At 44.0% G+C, this 23,453-nt stretch overlaps 1 protein-coding gene across 4 annotated transcripts in view; it reads left to right on the top strand.

Annotated features, from left to right (window-relative positions):
- Nucleotides 1–204: 204 nt before the first annotated feature.
- The window catches only part of USP4 (ubiquitin specific peptidase 4), a 40,457-nt gene continuing 17,208 nt past the window's right edge, over nucleotides 205–23,453 (top strand). For 2 of the 4 annotated variants that reach the window (XM_048316191.1, XM_048316193.1), the window contains exons 1-11: nucleotides 205–348; nucleotides 474–631; nucleotides 880–1,010; nucleotides 4,449–4,575; nucleotides 5,083–5,228; nucleotides 5,426–5,487; nucleotides 17,966–18,109; nucleotides 18,752–18,869; nucleotides 20,099–20,272; nucleotides 20,877–21,035; nucleotides 21,829–22,053. In XM_048316191.1, the coding sequence (XP_048172148.1) occupies nucleotides 242–348; nucleotides 474–631; nucleotides 880–1,010; nucleotides 4,449–4,575; nucleotides 5,083–5,228; nucleotides 5,426–5,487; nucleotides 17,966–18,109; nucleotides 18,752–18,869; nucleotides 20,099–20,272; nucleotides 20,877–21,035; nucleotides 21,829–22,053 (1,551 nt within the window). In that variant the 5' untranslated portion in view covers nucleotides 205–241. Of the gene's footprint in view, nucleotides 349–473; nucleotides 632–879; nucleotides 1,011–4,448; nucleotides 4,576–5,082; nucleotides 5,229–5,425; nucleotides 5,488–6,807; nucleotides 7,952–17,965; nucleotides 18,110–18,751; nucleotides 18,870–20,098; nucleotides 20,273–20,876; nucleotides 21,036–21,828; nucleotides 22,054–23,453 lie in introns of those variants that run through there. The other 2 variants (XM_048316192.1, XM_048316194.1) reach the window with 2 other exon arrangements.

The raw sequence follows: 23,453 nt of genomic DNA, 5'->3' as shown, positions 1-23,453 counted from the left end.
CCCGGGCTCTTGCCGCGGCCCCCGTGAGGACGCTCAGGGGGCAGCTCCTACATCCCCCAAGGGCCCTCGCGCTGCCGCCGCAAGATGGCGGCCGCCGCCATGACGCGCGCGGCCCCACCCACCCCGTCACGGAGCGCGCGCGGGCGGGGCGGGTCCGGTCCCTCCCACTCGCCCAGCGCGTGCCCGCCCGCGCGCCCGCGCGCGCTCCGACCTCCGCCCGCGCCGGGTCTCGCGCACGGACATGGCGGCGGCCGCGGCCGGCGGCGAACGGGCCCGGCCGGACCCGGCGGAGCAGCGGGCGGAGCTGGGGCCGCTCCTGGCCACGGCCCTCCGGCCCGGCGAGTCCTGGTGAGCACACCCGCGCCTCCTCCCCTCCCTCCCCGTCCCCCTCCCCTGCGGGCGGCGGGGCCTGCGGGCCGGGCCGGGCCGCGCCGCCGCTGAGGGGCCGCGCCGGGCGGTGCCGTGTGTTGCAGGTACCTGGTGGAGAGCCGGTGGTTCAAACAGTGGAAGAAGTATGTGGGCTTCGACAGCTGGGACATGTTCGGCGCGGGCGATCCCAACCTCTTCCCGGGCCCCGTCGACAACGCGGGCCTGTTCCCGGGGCCCATCGACAACTCGGGCCTGTTCGGCGGTGAGTGCTGCGGGCAGCGGGGCCGCCGCTCGGGCTCGGCTGCGGAACTTCCCCGCGCTGCTTTCGCTTTCGAAGCCGAGCGCTGCAGAGGGCACGCACCGCCCCGCTCTGTGCGCGAGGGGACCGGCCGGGCTCTGCCTGCCCTGGGAGCGCCGGTGTTTCTTGGTGTCCTGGCAGTACATGTGTGGGTCTGGAAAAGAAAACGCGCTGTTTGATGCCTTGCTGTCTTCCGTCTGTCTCCGTTTTAGATCCAGAAAGTCAGAGTTTAAAAGAACACCTCATTGATGAGCTGGATTACGTGTTGGTGCCCACCGAAGCCTGGAACAAACTAGTAGCGTGGTACGGCTGCATAGACGGGCAGCAGCCTATTGTGAGGAAAGTAAGTATGGCTGAATCAACTTCTCCTCATCCTGGCTTCAGCTTTTGATCTCCATCAAACTTAGATGGTTGATTTTGCCAGATGCCAGTTAAGGCAAGGTTCTCAGCAGCTCTTTGGAGATAATAACTTGAGGCCTTTTTGCCTTGTCTGAAAGAACAACTTGCCTGTATTTCAGCTGAAATACCTGAATGTTGAGGTGTTCTGAGTTAATGGTTTATTTGGGGGAAGAACCCTGAACCTTGTTCTGGTTGTGATTCTTTGGACCAGTACAGTTCTTTTATATTGCATGGAATAGTTTGTACTTTGTTGTCATGTGTAAGTTGTTAGTCAAACTTGTAGATCTTCCAGGACAGAATTGGTCTTTTAGTAAAGATGGATTAGGGACTTCCTCTAGAGTCTAAGGTGATTCTTGTTTTCTCTTCCAAAACTGTGTGATTCTAAAATCTTTATTAAGAGGTGGGTATGTGGTTTTGTCCTGTAAGTCATATTTTTGGTTGACAAATGCAGTCGTATATGCATTCTGGGTATATAACCTGTTCTGGAAGGTGAAATTGGCAAGTTGCTTGGTTTTTTTTTTTTTTTTTCCTGGAAATGTGCATAGGTAAAAGATTTTTTATTTTTATTTTAGTCTTAGGTTTTTGCACTGACTAAATAGAGCCGTGCCAGTCTGTGGAGCCCATTAAAAGACTGATCGCTACACCAAGTGTTGATACAATGTTCAGAATTAACATCACTTATGTTTAAGTAGCACTATGCTGTAAGTAAGGGTTACTCCAAGGTGTGCAAGACCTAGGAAAGTGTGTCACCAGAAGGGACGTAAGATCAGGAAGTGCTTATCAGTGGCACTGGAATGTTGTTGTTTGGTGTGGGCTAGAAATTATATGTAGTAAGAAATTCTGACGTCTTCAGGACTGTTGAGTGAACCCAGGATCACCAGGTGACCTCAGGTTCACTCAGCTGAGTAGACAGAACTCCCATGGAAGCAAGAAGTAGGGAAGGAGAAAATAATTACAGCATGTAAAGGAGATGTGGTTTTAGAGAAACGTGTAACTTCTTGAGGAGTTGCAAGTCTGCACTGAGAGGGAGGATTGGTACTGTTACGATCACTGCCTCTCCAAGTGAGGAAGCTTTCCTTCATGAACTGCCTAACTGCTTTCACAAAACCTGGCATGTTATTGCACACTCCCTTTTCTGAAAAATTGGAAAGTTGGCAAGAGATTTGGGAGCTGTTGGGGAAACGCTTGGGCTTAACTGCATGAGCCTTCTTTTTGTGGGATGTCTGGTGCTGCTTTCAGTGCTGTAATAACCAAGGGGGTAGAGCTTAGAGCTTGTGCTGGTTTACAGCCCTAACATGTCAAGTTATTCTGGGTCCAGTTAAGTGTAAATTTTTAAAGTTTTGAATTACTATGAAACTGTCAGTCTCTCCTGTTAACCTGGTAACTGAAGGGAGTTTTAATATTTAAGAAGATGCTAAAATATAGCAGAGTAGTAGGTTTGTGGGATGTAACAGCCTCTTACAAAAATCCAGAGTGGGTCAGTGAGACATAGAAGCTGCAGTACTGCACTTGAGTAGAATGTGGGCAGTATCTGGTTACAGTATTCCCCAGATAGCATTAAAAGTCAAGCACTTAAACTTGTGGTCCTTGAATGTTCTAAGCCTTTTCCTAAAGATGGTTCAACTGTAATTCTTACATTAAAATATCCATAAAAGTAGGATCTGGGAAGCAATTTTCAGGCATCTTTATAGCTTTAAAAGATATTTCTTCCATCTCTGTGTCAGATGATCAGAGCCAAGTACAGGAGGATTAGATGAGATTTATTTGTTGTTCAGGTTTCTTTTGATAGTCTCAAAACATGTTTTTGGGCAGTCATCTATAGAGTCCCACTGGAAGTGTATTAATGTGCTTCCTCAGCGGCTGAGTTATGCTGAAATTGCTGTCCAATGGCATGACTTGAGTTGTACTTGGGCAAAGAACAAGGAAGCTGGTCAGATGCTGTTTAAAAGACATCTGCAGGTGATTAGAGTCTCCATTCCTCCATCCTAACGGACACAATGATCTGATCAGGAACTTCTTGGAAAGAGTTCTTTGATTTCTGAATATGGTTCTTATTTGTTTCTAACTACAGAATACTGGAGAACAGGAAGTCATGTTTAGTGACATTTATTCTGAAAAATAAATGGAAAACTTTTGATTTGGTTTCTTTGCTTTCTTAAAAAGAAGTCTGCTCTGCCTGTCAAGAAGCTGTTTAAACAGGGAACTTTACTTTCCATTGTAACAGCAAAGTACTGAAGATCTTCCCGAACGTGTTTGTGAATTATTTACCTTTAAAGCACCTTGCATATCTAATACAACCTTCTAAAAGCAACAATCCTCAGAAGATGGAAGCATAATTTAGTGGAATTGTCACTATAAGTCTAGGTCTTAATTCTTTGTTTGTTTCTAAAGCTGGGTAGTTTTTTCTGTAAAATGTTAGGTGTAGATCATACCAAGTCTGGTGTCACATGAATAAAATGGGATATTTCAGTTGGAACGGACTTAATCATCTGGTACAACTGCCTAACCAATTCAGGTCTGACTGAAAGTTAAAGCAAATTAAGGGCATTGTCCAAGTGCCTCTCAAACTCTGTTACTCTTAAAAATTATACCAGCTTTTTCAATGAAATGTGGTCTCAATTTCAGTGGCTTAGTAGCTGCCAAGAACTCTGGAGAGGATTGAGGTGTGGGTTTTCTTTTTTTTTCTTACTCCTTCTGTTACATTGCGGTTGTCTCATAACTGGCCTGTGAAATGTGCTTTTCTTTCTGGCATAATGTGTTTTAGGGTCTGTAGGTGATGAGTGGTGTCTAGTCTTAGGGAAACCTTTCAATAAAAATATGCTGGAAGCTAATGGCATGGGTAAATATACCTATTGGAATATTCTCTCAAATGCAAAATTGATTTGAAAAGTACTCTGAAATAAAGCAGTGTCATCAAAACAACTTCAGAGGTACTTTTCTGTTCTTGCTAGGAGAGAGTAATGAGACACATTCTGTGTACCATGCAGAAAAATAATGCTTTGGTTTGCTTTCTTCTGATAGAAGAGATTTTGCTCCGGTGTTCCAGCCTGGTTTCCTTCTTTATATAAAACTTAGCCAAAGACTAGAGGCAAAAGGTAATTTTTTTCTAGAATGCTTTGTGTGATCAAATATTTTTCATGAGTAGTTAGCTGACACTGTCAGTTCAACTGTGATGATGGATCTTTGGAACTTTGCACTGTGGAAGGAAAGCACTGGGAAACAAAACTCCCCGAACAAGCTGGTGCCTGAATCTAGGAGTGAGTTCGTGTTCAGTTTGTGGCTTGCCTTGCAATACTGCAAAAGGCTCACAGTATTTAGAACTGTGTACTTTGGAGAACTGCTCAGTATTGCAGCTCTGTGTTGCTTTGTTCCCTGTGTGCAGGTGGTGGAGTATGGGCTGTTTGTGAAGCACTATAAGGTTGAGGTTTATCTCCTGGAGCTGAAACTGTGTGAGAGCAGCGATCCCAACAATGTCATCAGCTGCCACTTCAGCAAGGCAGATACTGTTGGTAAGTAGTTCTCTGATAGATAAAGCTGTGCTCTGTGGGTGTCTCAAGACGTAATCTGTGCCCTCCAGAACCTCCAGACTGGAGTAAACCTGACTTTTCTCTCTCTCTCATTGCTATATTTTTCACATGTAAAAATGCTGAATGTCAGCTGTCCTGTATCTACATCACTAAACTGAAATGGGCAACTTGACAGTAATAACTGAAAACTTGAACCTGTGTTTTCAAATGAACAGAAGTTGGCCTTTGGGCAGAAAGTTCTCAAAAGTGTATTGCATGTTATTGATTTGAGGGCTTGACAGCCTAATACATGATTGAAAACAGAAGTTTTTCATTCTTTCAGACTTCATATTAGACAAACTGTATGAACAATTGTAACTTCCATAGTATGTTTTCTGCTTGAACGATCTTGAAGGATAAGTGATGTACCTCCTTGCTAAAGGAGTTCAGTGTTTTTTCAAAAGTACTCGTGTTTTAGGAATTCTGGTGTTTTTATTTTTTCCTCAACAGCTACCATCGAGAAAGAAATGAGAAAACTATTTAATATCCCAGCTGAGAAGGAAACCAGGCTATGGAACAGGTATATGAGTAACACTTATGAGCAGCTCAGCAAGCTGGATAGCACAGTGCAAGATGCAGGGCTCTATCAGGGTCAGGTAAGGGACATAACTTTTTCTCTCTCTCTCTTTTTTTTTTTTTTTTTTTTGGTCTCGTGTAGTGCTTTTGCTGATGTGTATTTTTTTTCACTTGCCTTTATGTACTTCGAGCAAACATTGACAATGGGATTTGCTAATGCTTTTGCAAAATGTCTAACAGACTTGCAGTTACCTTTATTACCTGCACTCTCTTTCAGGTTGTTTTAATAGAAGTGAAAAATGAAGATGGCACGTGGCCTGGACAGCACTGCCTGGCAAAGTAAGCAAGCATGTTCTAAAGGTTTCTGTTATTTTGTGCAGCTTGTTTGCTAGGCTTTAGTGACCACATGTTCTCTGTGGAAGCCTGGTTATCACTGGCCGTTGTGGCTTGCTTTGTTCTGGTTATTTTCAGGGAGAGAAAATCTCAAATATAAATATTCTTCAGTGGTTCTGCTGCTGGTTTCTTTTCTTAGCAAGAGTCTGTGTTTTAAAGCCTGTTTCAAACAGGTTGTATGAGGATTAAATAGCTTCAGGTTTCTGTAGTGCTTAGGAGACGAAAGTGCTATTTGCATTGAACTAGTCTGCTTAAAAAGCTACCTCTGCACAGTTAAACAAATAACCTGTCTTTTGCTGTTGTAGAACAAAAGGGATCTCGGAGTGTGTTTCCAAACCTGCCAGTAGTGAATGCTCAGAGTTCTGGTAGTTCCCCCTTGAAAAGGGTGTAGAAATAGCTGACCAACCCCCTCCCCCCACCAAGAGACAATTATAGAAGCCTGTAAATATGACACAGATTCTCTCAGTGCCGTCTGATTTAGAGAAGAGATGGGTAATTGCAGGGCTTAGTGAAATATTGTGTGTATAGAGTGAATGGTGTAGAATGGTAGTTGCTTGTTCATATCAAGTCCTACTGTAGAAAATAGAATTTGATGACTTTACCTGTCTGATGGCCCACTCAGTTCCATCCCAGGGGCCATCAGACTTGATATTGATAAAGAAAATGCTTTTCTGTACAATACAGTTAACTTACAGAACTTGCTGCCAAGTGCTCTCATTTGAAATCAAGATGCACTAGTGTTAAACTTGAAGAATTGATCAGATAGATCAGTGGAACCTATTTCGAAGCAGTACTTTGAGAGATCACACTGTGTAAATGAATCAGGAAAATGCCCGTGGGATTACAGAGAACTTTCTGTAGGAGTATCATGTGAGAAGCAGCTAAACATTCATATCATGTACCTGGTTGACAGTCAGTATGGAAGAAGCAGCTGTGCAAGACCAGTCATAACCTTTTGTTTCCACATGAAGCAAAGCTGAAAAGGAGCTGTGTAGCATTCTCAGGCCTCAGGGTTGTCCTTTGTCAGCAGCTAGTCTTGATATGTAAAGGCTTTGATTTAACTTCTAGTGATACATAAATGAAAGGGGTTATTGGTATGCAGATTAATATTTTCTAATGACATAAAAATATTTATTTACTATAACATGAAACTTGTGCAATTGTTTGACTTGGTGCTGATAATGGTGGCTGAAAGAATTGTGTTAAGTGATACATACAGGATTATCTGTTCTTTTGTACTTTGTATTGTGCTTTATCCTATCTTAGGTAAACTTCTGCTTCAGTGGTCTATTTCTCAGCTGCGGAAAATACATGGGGAACTTAAATATTTGGAGTTTTTTTTCTGGACTGCATCACTTTAAATACTGAAAGCTTATGAGAGAGTTTTACCTGAATTTAGAGTTTTGATGACATACACCAAACAGGATATAGAGCTCTCTGCTGTTGATAGAGAAATGGTGAACACCTGCCTCACTGCCCAAGTGCCAGAAGAGGTTGTGGAAAGCTGGGAGTTCATATCCTTCCTACTCACAGAGTGTGTGTGCAAATGGGGCGGGTGGGTTCTGTGTCATCAGGATTTTTCCCCTCCACTTGCTGCTTGTCAGAGGCACTGGCCCCCTACCAGAGGAAATAGCTTTTCCACTGGTTTGGCAGCCGTCCTTGTGTTTCCCCAGCCATCAATCTGGCTGACATTTTACAGGAAAAATGCTCTAAAACTCCACAGCAGTCCTTGGGTGGTATGTTCAACCTATGCTTGGCCACTGCTGTTTGTTAGTTTGCTGCTCCCTAAAGAACAAATTACTTTCTTCTTACTGTAGTTTGAAACTGCTTTTACTTCTAGACAAGGTTTCAGAAGAGAGGTTGGATTATATTCATTCTAGGAATTTCAAAATTAGAGGCATACTTTGTTTCTGAAGCAAGATTTTATCAATGACTGCAGAACTTAGTACTCTTGTTACTTACAAGACTCCCAAAATAAAGTCCTGAGATAGCAGAATTCCATTTCAGCCCTAGCACACTTTTTTTTTAATCTTGGATATAGTTTTCTTAGCAAAAGCAAACAAGAAGTTATGTTAGATCTTTAAAAATGACACCTTTTCCATCAGGTATTGTATTTGAAAACTGGAGTGAAGCTGTATTTAGCATCTGCCTGGTAGCTATCTCTCTCCCATTGCGATATGCAGCACTAAAATACCTTTTGGTTCTTCGGTTGGAGCTAGAATTTTCCTGCTGTTTCCTCTTCCAGCTCCTCTGTTTACTCATGGCACTGTGTGCTGACACTGTGTGATTTCAGAGGACTCCTTCAGCAACTGGGCTAAATATTTTGTGTGCAGTTGTCTTGGGGTGACTTTATGATGTGTATCCCATATCGCTGCCCTATGCCCAGAAATTAAATTTTGTGCCTTTCTATGCCTTTAAACTGAACCTGAGAGGGGGAAGGAAAAACTGAGTAAAACTTTTTCAAAGCAGTTTGCAGCTTGTTCAAGGTCACACAGAGATAGAGACTTTTTTTCAGCTGCGGCAGGAGAGCGAGAGGGAAGGGAAGCGCCCAGTTTGCTTTTCCTTTCCAGCCAGCTTTCGGCAGTTTTTTCCCCCAGCTCCTTTTCCTCTGGAGAGTTGAACTTTTGTTTTCCTGGGACTTCATTTTTTTCCTTTTCTCCTGCTGGACTGTTTCAACATCAGAATACATTGGGAGGACTTTCTACCGAGGCCTTGGCCCTGGAGGTGGGCCCACCACCCCGTCCCAGCTCCAAGGAGGGGGAGAGAGAGATCTATGGAAGGACTCTGAAATTTTCCCAGGTTTCTCTCAGCAGATCAAGAGGTTTTATTATTTAGCATCATTATTCCTTTTCCTGTGTGTTTGTTAAATAAATAGTTTTTATCTCTTTCACTTTCCTGCGAGGAAGATTTATTTTTTCCTGAACCTGGTGTGGGAGGGATGGTTATAGCCTGCCTTCTCTCAGGGGATATATTTCTAGATTTGGCCAAACCGGCACAAATGTAGCGGCGCCCAACTGCGTGGCTCGAAGGAAAGTGAAAAGCCTGTGCTAATTACATTTTGGTTTGAATTTACTTACTCTGTGCTGGGGTAAAATAGTCACCATGTTGGTTGAGTTCATAATGTTTCTCTGGCTTGATGTACTCATGTCTTTCTGGTCCGTAGACTTGTTTAAGGTACTAGTGCCTTTCTGGTCCCTAGGCCTATTTGCCTATCTGCAAGCCGGTCTGATCTTATCCTTGATAAGGAATTTTTGCAGAGCAGAGGCACGAATTTGGATTTCTATTTTGCTGTGCTCAGTGATAATGATTTATAAGAAGTTGACAGAGGTACAGGCAGCTGTTTGAAGTGTGTATGATATGTGGTTTCTCCGTCCTAACCCCAGTCCTAGCTTCAGTAGCCTGTTTTGGGAATTTATTAGTAATTGCACCCAGATTGTTAGAAGAGGAGGAGATGGGGTTTCCCTTCCCTTTAAATTTGATAGGTTATCTTTTGAGAATACCATCCAGGGGAAATTGAACAAAGACATCATCCTCCTGGTATTTAATCTGGTAATCTTCCTCTATATGATTCGCAGCTTCTCTAGAAAAAGAGCTCACATTTCCAGGGTGACTGCCAAGACACCTGACCCAGCGGTGGAAAATCCTGAGTGGTGTGGGGAATGGGAAGATATGGGCCAAATCCTGAAGAAATTCTCTGACCCAGTGGTTTGCAATTTCTCCCCTGAACAAGTTCAGAAACCAGCTGAGGTGGCAAAATATCTGAAAGAGAAATACAATGACAATTCTAATAAGAAAAAGCTCATTACAATATGTTGGGCTTTGGCATATGCCTATCGCACGCTGCAGCAGGTAAAGGTAGAGGGGCAGGAAGATGAATCAGCAAAGCCTGCAGACACCCCAGTCACTCAGACTGCAGCCAAACCAGACAGCCAGCCCAAACCAGATGGAGGGTCTAAGCCATTGACAGTGGCTCCTGTCACGAGAAAAAAGCACACAACCAAAACTGATTGCCCAGCGAAAGATGATGATGATGATGCAGGGGAAGGAACCTCAAAGCCATCAACTGACTCAGGCACAGAAACCATTACTGAGTCCATGTCCATAAAGCACAGCTTAAGAAAGGACTGCACCCGAAGGTCTGATGAATCCATAATAAGTTGGATGGTCCGTATTTGGGATGCTGCAGGTGATGATGTAATGCTGGATGGTGCTGAAGTGAGGCATTTGGGATCCCTGTCACGTGAGCCAGTTATCGACCAAACGATGATAAGGGGGGCTGACTCTGCCAGTCTCTGGAGACGGGTCTTGAATGGTGCAAGGGATAGATATCTGTGTGAAGATGATCTCTATATGCAGCAAACCCAGTGGAAGACCATTGAACAAGGGATCCAGTGCCTGAGAGAACTAGGGGTGGTAGAGATTGTCTTCACAGATGACCCAGGATTGAGGAGTCCAGACCGGGTCAGAGTTAGTCCATTCATGTGGCGAAAACTCACGCGACTTGGGCCACAAGAATACGCTTCTGCTATAGCAATAATGAAACCGAACTACGCTGCGAGTGAGACCGTGCAGGATATGGCAGTAAAGCTCCGAGCATATGCAGATTCCGTGCATGGCCCAACACATGCAAGAGTCTCAGCTGTGGAAACACGTATGCAGAAACTGGAAGATAAGATAGAGAACATGCACCAGGAACTCAAGGAGGAGATCAAAGAGGGCCTTCTCCAAATCTTGGCAGTACAGAGCAGAGATTCTGATACCAAACGTGGACGCTCCCAAGAGAGAAGGTACATCCCACGAAGTGAGCTGTGGGATTTCCTGTGTGACAGTGGGGAAAACATGAGGAAGTGGGGTGGACAGTCTACTTCTGCTCTGGCAGCACGAGTGCATGAATTGAAGGAGCGCAAGTCTCAGAAAGGAAGTTCTACCAAAAAGGAAGTAGCTCCAGTTGCCTGTAGCCAAACTGCCGGAAATGATGGAAAAGACGATGACATGTCCGATTCCCATGAAGGAACCTCTAAGGTGCAGGCTCAGGGAAAGAAGGATAACCAGGCATAGAGGGGCCCTGCCTCTAGCCAGGTAGAGGCCAGGAAAAACTGTTTTTTGGACTGTGTGGATTCGTTGGCCTGGTACATCAGAACCACAGAAATATGATGCCTTGGTTGACACTGGTGCACAGTGTACAATAATCCCATTGCAACATGTGGGGGTAGAATCTGTTTCTATTGCTGGTGTAACAGGTGGATCACAAAATTTGACCTTGGTGGAAGCTGAGGTGAGCCTGACCGGACATGAGTGGAAGAGACATCTCATTGTGACTGGCCCAGAGGCCCCGTGCATTTTGGGCATAGACTTCCTCTGGAGCGGGTATTTCAGACCCAAAGGGACTCAAGTGGGCTTTTGGAATAGCTGCTGTGGAGACAGAGGGCATTAAGCAATTGGACACTCTGCCTGGACTATCAGAGAGCCCATCTGTTTGGAAGAACAAAGAGTACCAATTGCTACCTCGACAGTGCATCGCCGACAGTACCAGACAACTCAAGATGCTGTGATTCCTATCCACAGGATGATCCGTGACCTAAAGAGCCAAGGGGTGGTCAGCAAGACCCACTCACCCTTCAGTAGTCCCATTTGGCCTGTGCGCAAGTCTGACGGGGAATGGAGATTGACTGTGGACTATCGTGCCTTGAATGAAGTGACTCCACCATTGAGTGCAGCTGTGCCGGACATGTTGGAGCTCCAGTATGAGCTGGAGTCCAAAGCAGCGAAGTGGTACGCCACTATTGACATTGCTAATGCATTTTTTTCCATTCCTCTGGCAGCAGAGTGCAGGCCTCAGTTTGCCTTCACCTGGAGGGGCGTGCAGTACACCTGGAACCGACTGCCCCAGGGGTGGAAGCACAGTCCCACCATCTGCCATGGACTGATCCAGACTGCACTAGAAAAGGGTGAGGCTCCAGAACATCTGCAGTACATTGACGACATCGTGTGGGGGAGCACCACAACAGAAGTGTTTGAGAAAGGGGAGAAAGTTATCTGGATTCTCCTGGAAGCTGGATTCGCCATCAAGAAGAGCAAAGTCAAGGGACCTGCCTGAGAGATCCAGTTCCTGGGAGTGAAACGGCAAGACGGATGGTGTCAGATTCCCACTGAGGTCGTCAATAAGATCACAGCAATGTCTCCACCAACCAACAAAACGCAAGCTTTCCTAGGTGCCATAGGTTTTTGGAGAATGCACATTCCCGAGTATAGCCAGATTGTGAGCCCAGTCCCCCCAGGGAGTCCTCTTTACCCGGTTACCTGCAAGAGAAACGATTTCTTTTGGGGCCCTGAACAGTGACAAGCCTTTGCCCAAATCAAGCAGGAAATCGCTCACACCGTAGCCCTTGGCCCAGTCAGGACAGGACCAGAAGTGAAGAATGTGCTCTACTCTGCAGCCGGGAGCCATGGCCTGTCCTGGAGCCTTTGGCAGAGGGTGTCTGGTGAGACTCGAGGTCGACCACTGGGATTCTGGAGCCAAAGCTACAGAGGATCTGAAGCCAACTACACCCCAACAGAGAAGGAAATCTTGGCAGCCTATGAAGGAATCCAAGCCGCCTCAGAGGTAATTGGAACTGAGGCACAACTCCTCCTGGCACCCCGAGTACCAGTGCTGGGGTGGATGTTGAAAGCAAAGGTTCCCTCTACCCACCATGCCACCAATACCACATGGAGTAAATGGATTGCTCTCATCACACAGCATGCCTGTATCGGAAAACTGAATCACCCTGGGATTTTGGAAATAATCACAAATTGGCCTGAAGGTGAAAACTTTGGTCTCAGTGATGAAGAAGAACAAGAACAAGTGACACGTGCTGAAGAAGCTCCACTGTACAACCAACTGCCATCAAACGACACACGCTACGCTCTTTTCACTGACGGTTCTTGTTGCATCGTAGGGATGAAACAAAAGTAGAAAGCAGCCGTATGGAGTCCCACACGACGGGTTGCAGAAGCTACTGAAGGAGAAGGTGGATCAAGCCAGCTTGCTGAACTCAAAGCTGTTCAACTAGCTCTGGACATTGCTGAAAGAGAGAAGTGGCCAAAGCTATACCTCTACACTGATTCAGGGATGGTAGCCAGTGCTCTATGGGGATGGCTGGAAAAGTGGGAAAAAGCTAATTGGAAGCATAGGGGAAAACCAGTCTGGACTGCTGAAGAGTGGAAAGACATCGCTGCCCGAGTAAGAAAGCCAGCTGTGAAAGTCTGCCATGTAGATGCCCATGTCCCCAAGAGTAGGGTTAATGAGGAGCACCAAAACAACAAGCAGGTAGATCAGGCTGCAAAGATAGAAGTGTCACAGATAGACTTAGATTGGAAACATAAAGGAGAGTTGTTCCTAGCTTGATGGGCTCATGATGCCTCAGGTCATCAGGGCAGAGATGCCACCTATAAGTGGGCACGAGATCAAGGGGTGGATCTAACTGTGGACAGTATCTCCCAGGTTATCCATGATTGTGAGACATGTGCTGCGATCAAGCAGGCCAAGCGGGTGAAGCCCCTGTGGTATGGTGGGCGATGGTCCAAATACGAGTATGGGGAGACCTGGCAGATTGATTACATCACACTGCCTCAAACCCTCCAAGGCAGGCGCTGTGTGCTCACAATGGTAGAAGCCACCACAGGATGGCTGGAGACCTGTGAGGGATTGGTTACGTGAAAAGGGACATAGAGATTCGGGATATACAGATTCTTTGCAGCTTACTGATCTGAGAAGCTGGCTACGTGAGAACGGTCACATAGGCCCTTGCAGCTAGCTGAGCAAGGTCTCATAAGACAATGCACCACACATCCTGTGTAACCACTGAAGTTACAGAATATTACATGTATCTTGTTCAATAATTGAACCACCATTGAGTCTTACTGCTGAACTATGGGTTTATTTGCAGAGCCAGCAAGGTTAGGTTTTGGCAGTATAAACAATAGACATCTGTGGTTAGAAGGCCAGGGAAAAAAGCAGAACTGCTGACCACGAAAGGGGGACTAAGGAGGGGTTTAGAATCAGCTTAGTCGACGTGAACCACTTAGAATGCGCCATTACGAATATGCATAAAGCCTATTATTGTTAGTATATAAGGAGTTCTGGTACAATCAATAAATCGGATTCCTGCTGATCACTCATATTGAGCGTCTGGGTTTCCCCTCTATCGTGACAGAGACCTACCCTGTGCCTCACGCTACTGCCCGGAACACCATCCTGGGTCTTGAAAAACAAGTCCTTTGGAGGCATGGTAGCCCTGAGAGAATCAAGTCTGACAATGGGACTCATTTTAAGAATAGCCTTTATTAACACCTGGGCTAGAGCACATGGCATTGAGTGGGTGTACCATATCCCTTACCATGCACCAGCTGCAGGCAAAGTGGAACGGTGCAATGGATTGCTGAAAACCACCCTGAAGGCACTAGGTGGGGGAACTTTCAAAAATTGGGAGCAGCATCTGGCAAAGGCCACCTGGTTAGTTAACACTCGAGGTTCCACCAATAGAGCTGGTCCAGCCCAATCTGAATCCCTGCATACAGTAGATGGAGATAAAGTCCCAGTGGTGCAGGTTAGAGGTCTGTTAGGAAAGACTGTGTGGGTTAATTCTGCCTCGAGTACAGACAAACCCATCCATGGGGTTGTTTTTGCTCAGGGACCTGGCTGCACATGGTGGGTAATGCAGAAGGATGGAACAACATGTTGGGAGATCTGATTGTTGTGTGAAAACCACCTGTAACGTGGAATGCCTGTATACCACTGCTTGCTGAGTGTCACTGTCACTGTGCATAGCTGTGTATATATATATATGTATGTATTAATGTGTGTGTGTAGAATTAGAATATATTAGGTTAGGCATTGAGCCAACAATATGGGATAAGGGGTGGAATGTCTTGGGGTGACTTTATGATGTGTATCCCATATCGCTGCCCTATGCCCAGAAATTAATTTTTGTGCCTTTCTATGCCTTTATCCTGAGCCTGAGAGGGGGAAGGAAAAACTGAGTAAAACTTTTTCAAAGCAGTTTGCAGCTTGTTCAAGGTCACACAGAGATAGAGACTTTTTTTCAGCTGTGGCAGGAGAGCGAGAGGGAAGGGAAGCGCCCAGTTTGCTTTTCCTTTCCAGCCAGCTTTCGGCAGTTTTTTTCCCCCAGCTCCTTTTCCTCTGGAGAGTTGAACTTTTGTTTTCCTGGGACTTCGTTTTTTTCCTTTTCTCCTGCTGGACTGTTTCAACATCAGAATACATTGGGAGGACTTTCTACCGAGGCCTTGGCCCTGGAGGTGGGCCCACCACCCTGTCCCAGCTCCAAGGAGGGGGAGAGAGAGATCTACGGAAGGACTCTGAAATTTTCCCAGGTTTCTCTCAGCAGAGCGGGAGGTTTTATCATTTATCATCATTATCCCTTTTCCTGTGTGTTTGTTAAATAAATAGTTTTTATCTCTTTCACTTTCCTGCGAGGAAGATTTATTTTTTCCTGAACCTGGTGTGGGAGGGATGGTTATAGCCTGCCTTCTCTCAGGGGATATATTTCTAGATTTGGCCAAACCGGCACAGCAGATCTTTATTCCATGACTTTGAAGTGCTTGAGTTTGCAGCAGATGCCAGGCTTGCAGAGGAGCCCTGAGGATGTAACATAAGTTACGGAGGCTTTTGCATGTAAGAACTTTCTAAATGAGCATCCATTAGGGCTTCTGCTTTGTCAGTTAAATGGAAATCCCAGCTTACCTGGCTCTGACAAAAACCTTTTGTCACAAAATTACTATGTTATTACTGGTTTTGTAAAGGAGGAGGACTGACTCTACTTTGTGCTCTGAGGGTGGCCTCAACTGAGTGGAAACACTTTTTCTATTTGATTTTCAACCACTTGAAAGCCTTTAACAATATTTTTCCAAATTGTTTAGCTTAGAAGGTTTTTTGCTTAACAACTGTATGAATTCAGAGTGATCTGATTTTGTCCTCTTTATCCATAAGTCTCCAGATTTCTCCTCACTTGCCATTTGTGTGGGTTTTTGACAGGTTTTGTAGCAAGACAAAGCAACTGTCTTTACATGCAGATGGAGACAATGTGCTTCAGTATTGTGAAGATGAAGTTGTGTTTCAGTGGTAACCCACCGCGTCGGCCAGAACATTTTGGAAGGTTCCAAGTCACAAATATCAAAGAAGAAATAACTTTATTCTCTTACTTCAAAGGAAGGTCTTGTGGCCTCCATTTCTGAGGGAGCAGAAGTCACATACTGTGAGAAATGGCAGTGGAGGGGCAGGTGCCTTTGACCAGTTAAACTCTGCACCTTCCACAGAAACCCTTTTTGTGGCATTGGGGATAAATATTTGGTGTCCAGGTGTTCTGTTGTCACCTCTGTGTGAGAATGAGGCAGTCTTCTCGAGAGCCTGGAGTACTGTGGGGTCATTAACAATTGCTTTCCAGCCTTCAAGTGGGAAGCTTTCAGAGAAAAATGTTTTTCTTAGCTGCTCTCTGTGCCCTTCACCTGGAATCAATGGCTGCCTTTGTGAGCATCTTGTGAAACGAGGGGAAGCAGCTGTCCTTAGTAAATCCTTTCTTCAGTTGTTACACATAGATGAGTAACTTCTAAAATGTAGCAATATGTAGAATTTTTTATCTTCCAAAATGTATTTGATTTCTGTTTTTTTAATCTCCTCACATGGAAAGCTGTTAACCTCTCTTGTTGCTTTGCTACTTACATGAACCTTCCCAATTTTCTGGCAGGAATTCACTCAAGAACCTGGATGACTTTGTATGTAGACTTTTCCCCACTCTGTGACTTGTATCTCACCTTTGCTTTCTGATCTTTTATCTTCCTTTGTAATTCTTAGCTTTTTTTGTTTGTGTAGGATGCTGTTGAAGTACTTGGAACTCTTCAGTTGCCACATGACTCTTGCTGAAGCACTGTCTCTATGCTTCTATTTGAAATCTTGAAATCCATTAGGAGGTTGTCCTCCTTTTCCTTTTTCACCAATAGATTTTTTTCTGTTCTCTCTCTTGGAGATCAAACAGCTTTCAAGTCTAGCATTTTCTAGATTGCTCCACTTTGCTTCTAGATAATTCACTACTTCAAACTTCTAAAATGTGTTCTTAATGGATTTACATGCTGATGTTAGCTAAATTCTTTTATTCTTGAACCTTGAAACCCACACTTAGGAGCATGAGTCTGATAATTGTTTAGTCTAGACCTTCTGTTCTCCCATTGATCTTACTTTGGTGTCCAAGTAATCTTGAAGTTCCATCTCCAACATGTAATGACAGGAGGTTGTGTATTGTCCCAGAAATGGTTATCTCAGTTATTCTGGTAGATCTCATGCTTTCTAGGATATTTTCCAGTATACCTTTTGGTTGTGCTGGCAGGTGGCTTTTTTAGCATGCTGCGGATTTTGACTGTGTTCGAGGCTTTTTCCAATTTCATCTGGAAGCTCCTGTTGTAACTTGTTTACTTCTGTATTTATTTTACTGCTATTATATTTCCAAACTGGTAAGCCTGTCCAGCTGTTATGCCTTGTCATGGCCATTATGGCTTGTTCATTGTTGTATAGTTTTGTCCCCACAGAGGTTTTCCAGCACATTTTTTTAGTACTATCTGAACGATGAATATGCATTTTTAGTTTCTATCATTTGAAAAGGAGGGCCACATTAAAGAATAATAAATGGACAAGCTGAAGCTTGAGGGCTCTGTCCTCTGCTGGCTCTCTGCTCTGTTTTGGGGGTAGTAGCCACTGTTGTGTGGCTATTGGTGACCTGCACCTTTTTGCTTTTGGATTTGTGTGTTTATTTGGGCTAAGGTGGATAGACTAGACCAAATCCCAGTCAACTCTTACTATAGAGAAATAAATTAGTGTTAAAATAGTTTATTTAAACTTATTAATATCGTACTATCTTGCAGTTTTGCTTTTTTTTTTTTTTATTTTTTTTTTATTTGGAGCAGCTATGACGGACACTGTTGAATTTTAGTGCCTTGTTGGTTGTCTTCCTCATTAATGTTGTGTTTAAATAGATGGTCTGAGTTTCAGCTAGGGAAGGACTGACCTGGTCACTTTTTAATGCATCTAGAGTGTTTTGAGGTCTTAAGATTTGGGGGTTTTTGCTTGCTTATTTCAAGGTGGTTTACTCATAAACTTAAAGCTTGCTTCCCTTTTACTCACACTGTCTGAATTGCTACTTATTTCTGTCTGGGACCCAGATTTGCCTTTAAGCAATAATTGTTGCTCCTACTTCTGATACTTTTTTCCTCATGTTTCTGTTCCAGACAATTGTTTGGAAGTGTGATCAAACAGATCAGTAAATTCTGTGTGGGGTAACAAACTGTAGCTCAGCAAGTCCTTGGAGTTTTGCGGGAGATGGGGCTGGGGATAAAAAAAGTAGTAGCACTGTTTCTACTTCTTTTTCCTTTCTCCCAGATCAAGCACTGCAACTAGCAGAAACTTTACTACCTCTTCAAAATCATCAGCAAGTTCTTATTCCTCAGTGTCTGCCACTTCTGTCATTACTAACGGTGATAGCAGTAACTCCTATGGACTGAACAGCTCCCATCTGGGCAGGGGGTAAGAGCAGGAATGTTCTTTTTGTTTCGTCACCCTTTATGTGAGTGATCCCATGCATCCTTGCGTGTATAGAAAAGGAGTGTGATGGTGCCCTAGAGGAGTTCTACTGCTCTTGTGTACCTGTTTACCAAACTTTGCTTTTTGAAACCACTGCCTTCTGCTGTTCCTTGCTCACTTGCGAAAGTAGTGCATGTTCCAGAGTGTACTAACTGCCAGAGCATTGCCTGTTTTTTGAGGTGACTCGGAGCATGAGGGGAAGGGATTATATTCTTTTGTCTATGTGCCATTATGGTAGAAGCCTTTCCAGGTACAGATCATAATTTTCTTATTATTTCTTAAAGTGTATTATATAGACACTTGCTGCATTAGGGTGGTGTGCTGTATGCTTACAGACAGAGGAAATGAACGTGTTATGAGCCGTAAATTAATAATAGACTTTGTAAGGATTAATGTTTCCAAAGTTAGCACATACACTTCATGTTCCTGGTATTCAGCATTAGCCCCTACGAAGCAGCAGAAACGGGTAGCCTGGTTAAAAAATTTCAGTACACAGTTTTCTGACTTGTATTTGATGTGACTTCTAAGTAGCATTGAGACTCAACAAACTCATTGTGGAGTTCACTGTATTGTCTTTTTTTCCAGAGGTTCTGGATTTGTCTGTAACTCTTACAACTGCAGGGACAGTGCTTCCCTGTCACAACCTGGACTCTGTGGACTCAGTAACCTTGGAAACACCTGCTTCATGAATTCTGCATTACAGGTAAGAATTAGAAAGAGCCCTCATTAGAATTAAATAAAAGATCAGTCTCATAGATATTGTGGATTAAAATCTGTGAAAAGAAAAGAATATATTTATGTGGTTCCATGAGGAGACTGCACCTCAAAAAAAAAAAGCCAGACTGAAAAATCAGTTCATGTTTAGTTTGGCTTATGTTTAGCACATTAGTACTATAAAACTTACTACAGTATTAGGGACTGAATCTGAAATATGTGGCATCTGAAATGGCCTGAGGACGTTGTACAAAACAGATGCCTGGCTGTAACATAAGGTCCCAGTGCTGTCCCCTGCCAAAAATGGGCTGGCATGGAGGATGTTTTGACTTGTGTGGGCTGCACAAGTGACCTGAGCAGGTCACTGCATGCAGTTCTAGGCCTGTGTTAAAGATTCTTGAAAAATTAAGGGCATGAAAAGCCACAGGAAGGGTTCAGGTTCATTGTGCAAGGTGTTAAGGTTGAAACAGTGATGCAAAGCTAATAATTATTTCTTTACTTTTAAACTTAATTTTCTTAGGATTATTTATTTGATTTTAAAGAATGCAGAAACTTGGTAGGGTTAGTTTTTGGCTAAGAAGTTCAGACAGAATATGAGACAAATTGTATGAACTTTGATTTAAGGAATGGGCAAACTTCTGCTGTGGTACCAGTGGTGTGAAATTACTTCAGTCACTCTGTGATGGCTTTGAAATCTGGAACAGGTCTTAAAATAACTGTAATGCATTATGCATGTGGTATTCAGAACACCACAATAAACTTGGACTGCCCTGCTTTTTGTTCAACATGACTTTATTTTCAGTTGTGTCACTGTAACCTTAAGCCACTTTATGTTTTCTTGGACTTAGCTAAGAGACAACTTCAAAATTTTTTATTGTCAAGGTGATTTAATTCAAACATACTTCAATCTTAATTTATCATGCAAACTAGTCATGTTAAGGACCAATTACTTTCTTTCTTGTATGTACAGTTGTGCTTTCATTTTCTAGATATCAGTCTTCCAAATGCAGATTTCTGCCTTAATATTTTCTTTGGTTTTTTTTGTTTTTGTTTGGTTTTTTTTTTTTTTTTTTTCTTTTTTTTACTAAACATGTTCTTGAGTCTTGCCAGTTTTGTGAACTTGGTACACGTCCTGATGTGAAAGTTGGTTTTGTGGTTTTGTTGTCACACGTATCTGTTGTCCTGTGAAGTAAATTAATTTTCCTAATACTTTTTCAGTGCCTGAGCAATACTCCTCCTCTGACTGACTATTTCCTGGAAGATAAATATGAAGCTGAAATAAATCAGAACAACCCACTCGGGATGAGGGGAGAAATTGCAGAAGCCTATGCAGATCTCATTAAACAGATGTGGTCTGGGAGACAGTCTCATGTGGCCCCACGTATGTTTAAAGTAAGTGTGCCATGTTCCTGTAGCACAACTCTGGGACAGAAGAGACAGTGAAAGCGTAACATATTTTGATGTAATGAAGGCAGTAAGGACAGAATTGCTCCAGTGTTTCATGTTTTGCATGAATGCTTTTTAGGGTACAGGGAGGAACTTGCCAGTGAGTAGTGCCTTCCTCAGAGTTGGCTACTGCTTTTTAATGTTACTTAGTAAATGACCTGCCAGCCTGAGAGCTGTTTACAGATGAATCAGAATGATCTTTGCTGCAAAACTAGGCATGGTCATATGAATTGCCAGCTGTGAACTTTGGTTAGTGAGAAAAGGTGTGCAAGTCACAAATCCAAAAAATTAAATTAAAAAGTGAAGAGCAAAATGCATCTCCTTGTCTATAACTCTGTTTATTGGTGTAATGTTCTCATTGCTTCAGTGTGAAGAGCTGCTTTCAGCTGAATTACTGAAAGTAGCTGGGGAAATTGTTCTGGCACCTTTCCCTGCATTAGCATCCAGTTCACCATGGCCTGCTGCCAACAGAAGGTAGTGGGGAGCTGGTCTCTGCAAAAGCCATGACCTGAGTGTTTTATATCCCCTCCCTTTTGCCTTCGTGTTTCAGACACAGGTTGGGCGATTCGCTCCTCAGTTTTCAGGGTACCAGCAGCAGGATTCCCAGGAGCTCTTGGCTTTTCTACTAGATGGCTTGCATGAGGATTTGAACAGAGTGAAGAAGAAGCCCTACTTGGAGCTGAAGGATGCCAATGGCAGACCTGATTCGGTACAGTGCCCTTTACTTGAGGATAGGGCCCAGTGCTTCTTCCCAGGGCATTTAGTTGGGTTCTGGGATGCTTCCTGGCCTTCCTGCTCACAGGCTGCACCAACATCCTTCCTACAGAGCAGTGTCCCTGGCACAGGAGAACCTTGTCATGCCTTGGGGCACTCTACCTAAATAGAGAAAAGTAATTCTCTCATGAGGTTTACCTGATAGAGGGCCAGTAAGTTTCTTGTGTTCAGTTTTCTTCCTGAGACTAGATTTCTCATGCTAAGAGCATGCCCTTTGGTAAGGAGTTTATAAGTTGTCTTGTGAAAGTCTTCAGGGGATTGTAATTTGTCTCCTTTTAGACTTTCTTTGTGAAATATGGCCATCATTCTCCAAGAAGAAAAACCTCTTTACTTTTTTCTTGAAATCTGTAACTGCAGTTGCCTTTCCAAAGCAAGAGGCAGCACTCCATTCCTCCTGGGGAGTGGAGCATATCTGGTTGTCCTGAAGAGCAGCATGTGACCCTGTTACTGTCCTCTCAGCTCCATTCATGCTTCTGGCATTGTGTGCACCAAGGAATGCCTGTTCAAACTCAGCTAAAATGGATAGATTAAATTTGACTTGATGCAAGGCCTTAATTTCACTGAGAAGAAATCCCAGTTAGGTTGGACATTGTGGTAGAGCCCCTTCCCTATGAAATTGACCTATCAGTATCAATTTTCCAAGTTTTCTTTGGTCCTGGTGCTCACCATGCTGTAGAAATCTTTGCAAGAAATAACTTCTAATATATTTTTTAAAATTATTTTTATAGGAGGTGGCAAAAGAGGCATGGGAGAATCATAGGCTGAGGAATGATTCCATCATTGTGGATATTTTTCATGGTCTTTTCAAGTCTACCCTTGTTTGTCCCAAATGCTCCAAAGTTTCTGTCACCTTTGATCCCTTCTGTTACTTAACTCTCCCACTGCCCTTGAAGAGGGACCGTCACATGGAAGTTACCCTGGTATATGCAGACCCACAGCGCAGACCTGTCCAGGTGAGGCATGTTGAAGACACACAGTTCTTTAAGTCATCTGAGTTCTTTTAGGTTTTAAAGTTGAGGCTCTCAAAGTGATCTAAAGGACATTGATGTCCACCTTTGAGCGAGGTAGTATGGGTTTTTCAATGAAAAATCTGGCATGTGAAATCAAGTGACTTTGTGAAAGCTTGGCTCATGAAACTAAGGTCGTGGTCAGCTGGAAGTGGCTTCCTGTGGTGAGATGACCTGTTTGATGTGCTGCTCCCTGAAAGCAGCAATGTGCTTGCACTGTCATGTTTACCTTGGAAAATGTAAAGATGTAACTTATATTGTGTGCTGGGGCTTACAGCATCACCAGCCTGTCAAAGGAGGGGACTGTCCCACTCTGCTCTGCACTGTGGCAGCCTCACCTCAAGTGCTGGGAGCAGTTTAGGTCATCACAATATAAAAAAGACATGACTCTGTTAATAGAGACTGTCCAAAGAGAGCCCTGAGGATGGGGAAGGGTCTGGAGGGGAAGCCTTATGATATCACTGGGTTTGTTCAGCCTGGAGGAGACTGGGAGGAGAGACTTCATTGTGGTCTTCAACATCCTCACAGAGGGAAGCGGAGGGGCAGGTACTGACCTGGTCACTGTTGTGACCAGGGACAGGACCCGAGGGAATGGCCTGAAGCTGAGTCAGGGGAGGTTTTAGGTTGGGTATCAGGAAAAGGTTTTTCACCCGGGGGTAGTTGGGCACTGGAACAGACTCCCCAGGTTAGTGGTCACAGCACCAAGCCTATCAGTTCAAGGAATGTTTGGGCAAGGCTCTCAGGCACATGGTGGGATTCTTGGGGTGTCCTGTGCAGGGCCAGGAGTTGGGCTTGATGATCCTTATGGGTCCCTTCCAATTCAGCATATTCTATGGTTCTGTGATTCTAAATGGGTAAGGCCTTTGAATTTCAAACAGAATTGAAAAGTGATTCCTCATGGGGAAAAAATAGAAAAATGACATGTTTGCTTTTTCAGCCTCCTCAATAGACTGGTTTTAAATGTTCCCCCCCACTTCATTTTCAAATGGACACACACATCCCTAAAGTAGCCTTGTGCTTGCCACACATCAGAGAAGCACAAGCTGGGGTGCTCAGGCAGAGTGACTGGATGTCCTGATGCAGTTTTGGAGGAACTGATTTGCAGTATTTTCATATCTGTCAAGATTTTTGCCTTGACCTTTAGTAGTAATGAAGAGAATGGCTCTAAGATGTTTTTTATCACAGAAAGAAACAGCAGTTTTATGTTCTGAGTAAGCTGCTGTGTCTGGTGATTTTTTTTTTTTCTGGGTGTTACTACTGCTGAGCCTGATCACAGCAGAAGGCCAGCTGTTCAAGGCTTTCATTCCCTCCAAATCCCTGCTTTGTAAGGTAAAGCTGAGATCCAG

This window comes from Corvus hawaiiensis, chromosome 11 (assembly GCF_020740725.1).
Source record: "Corvus hawaiiensis isolate bCorHaw1 chromosome 11, bCorHaw1.pri.cur, whole genome shotgun sequence".
Lineage (NCBI taxonomy): Eukaryota > Metazoa > Chordata > Aves > Passeriformes > Corvidae > Corvus > Corvus hawaiiensis.
This window is presented reverse-complemented; position numbering and strand designations above follow the sequence as displayed.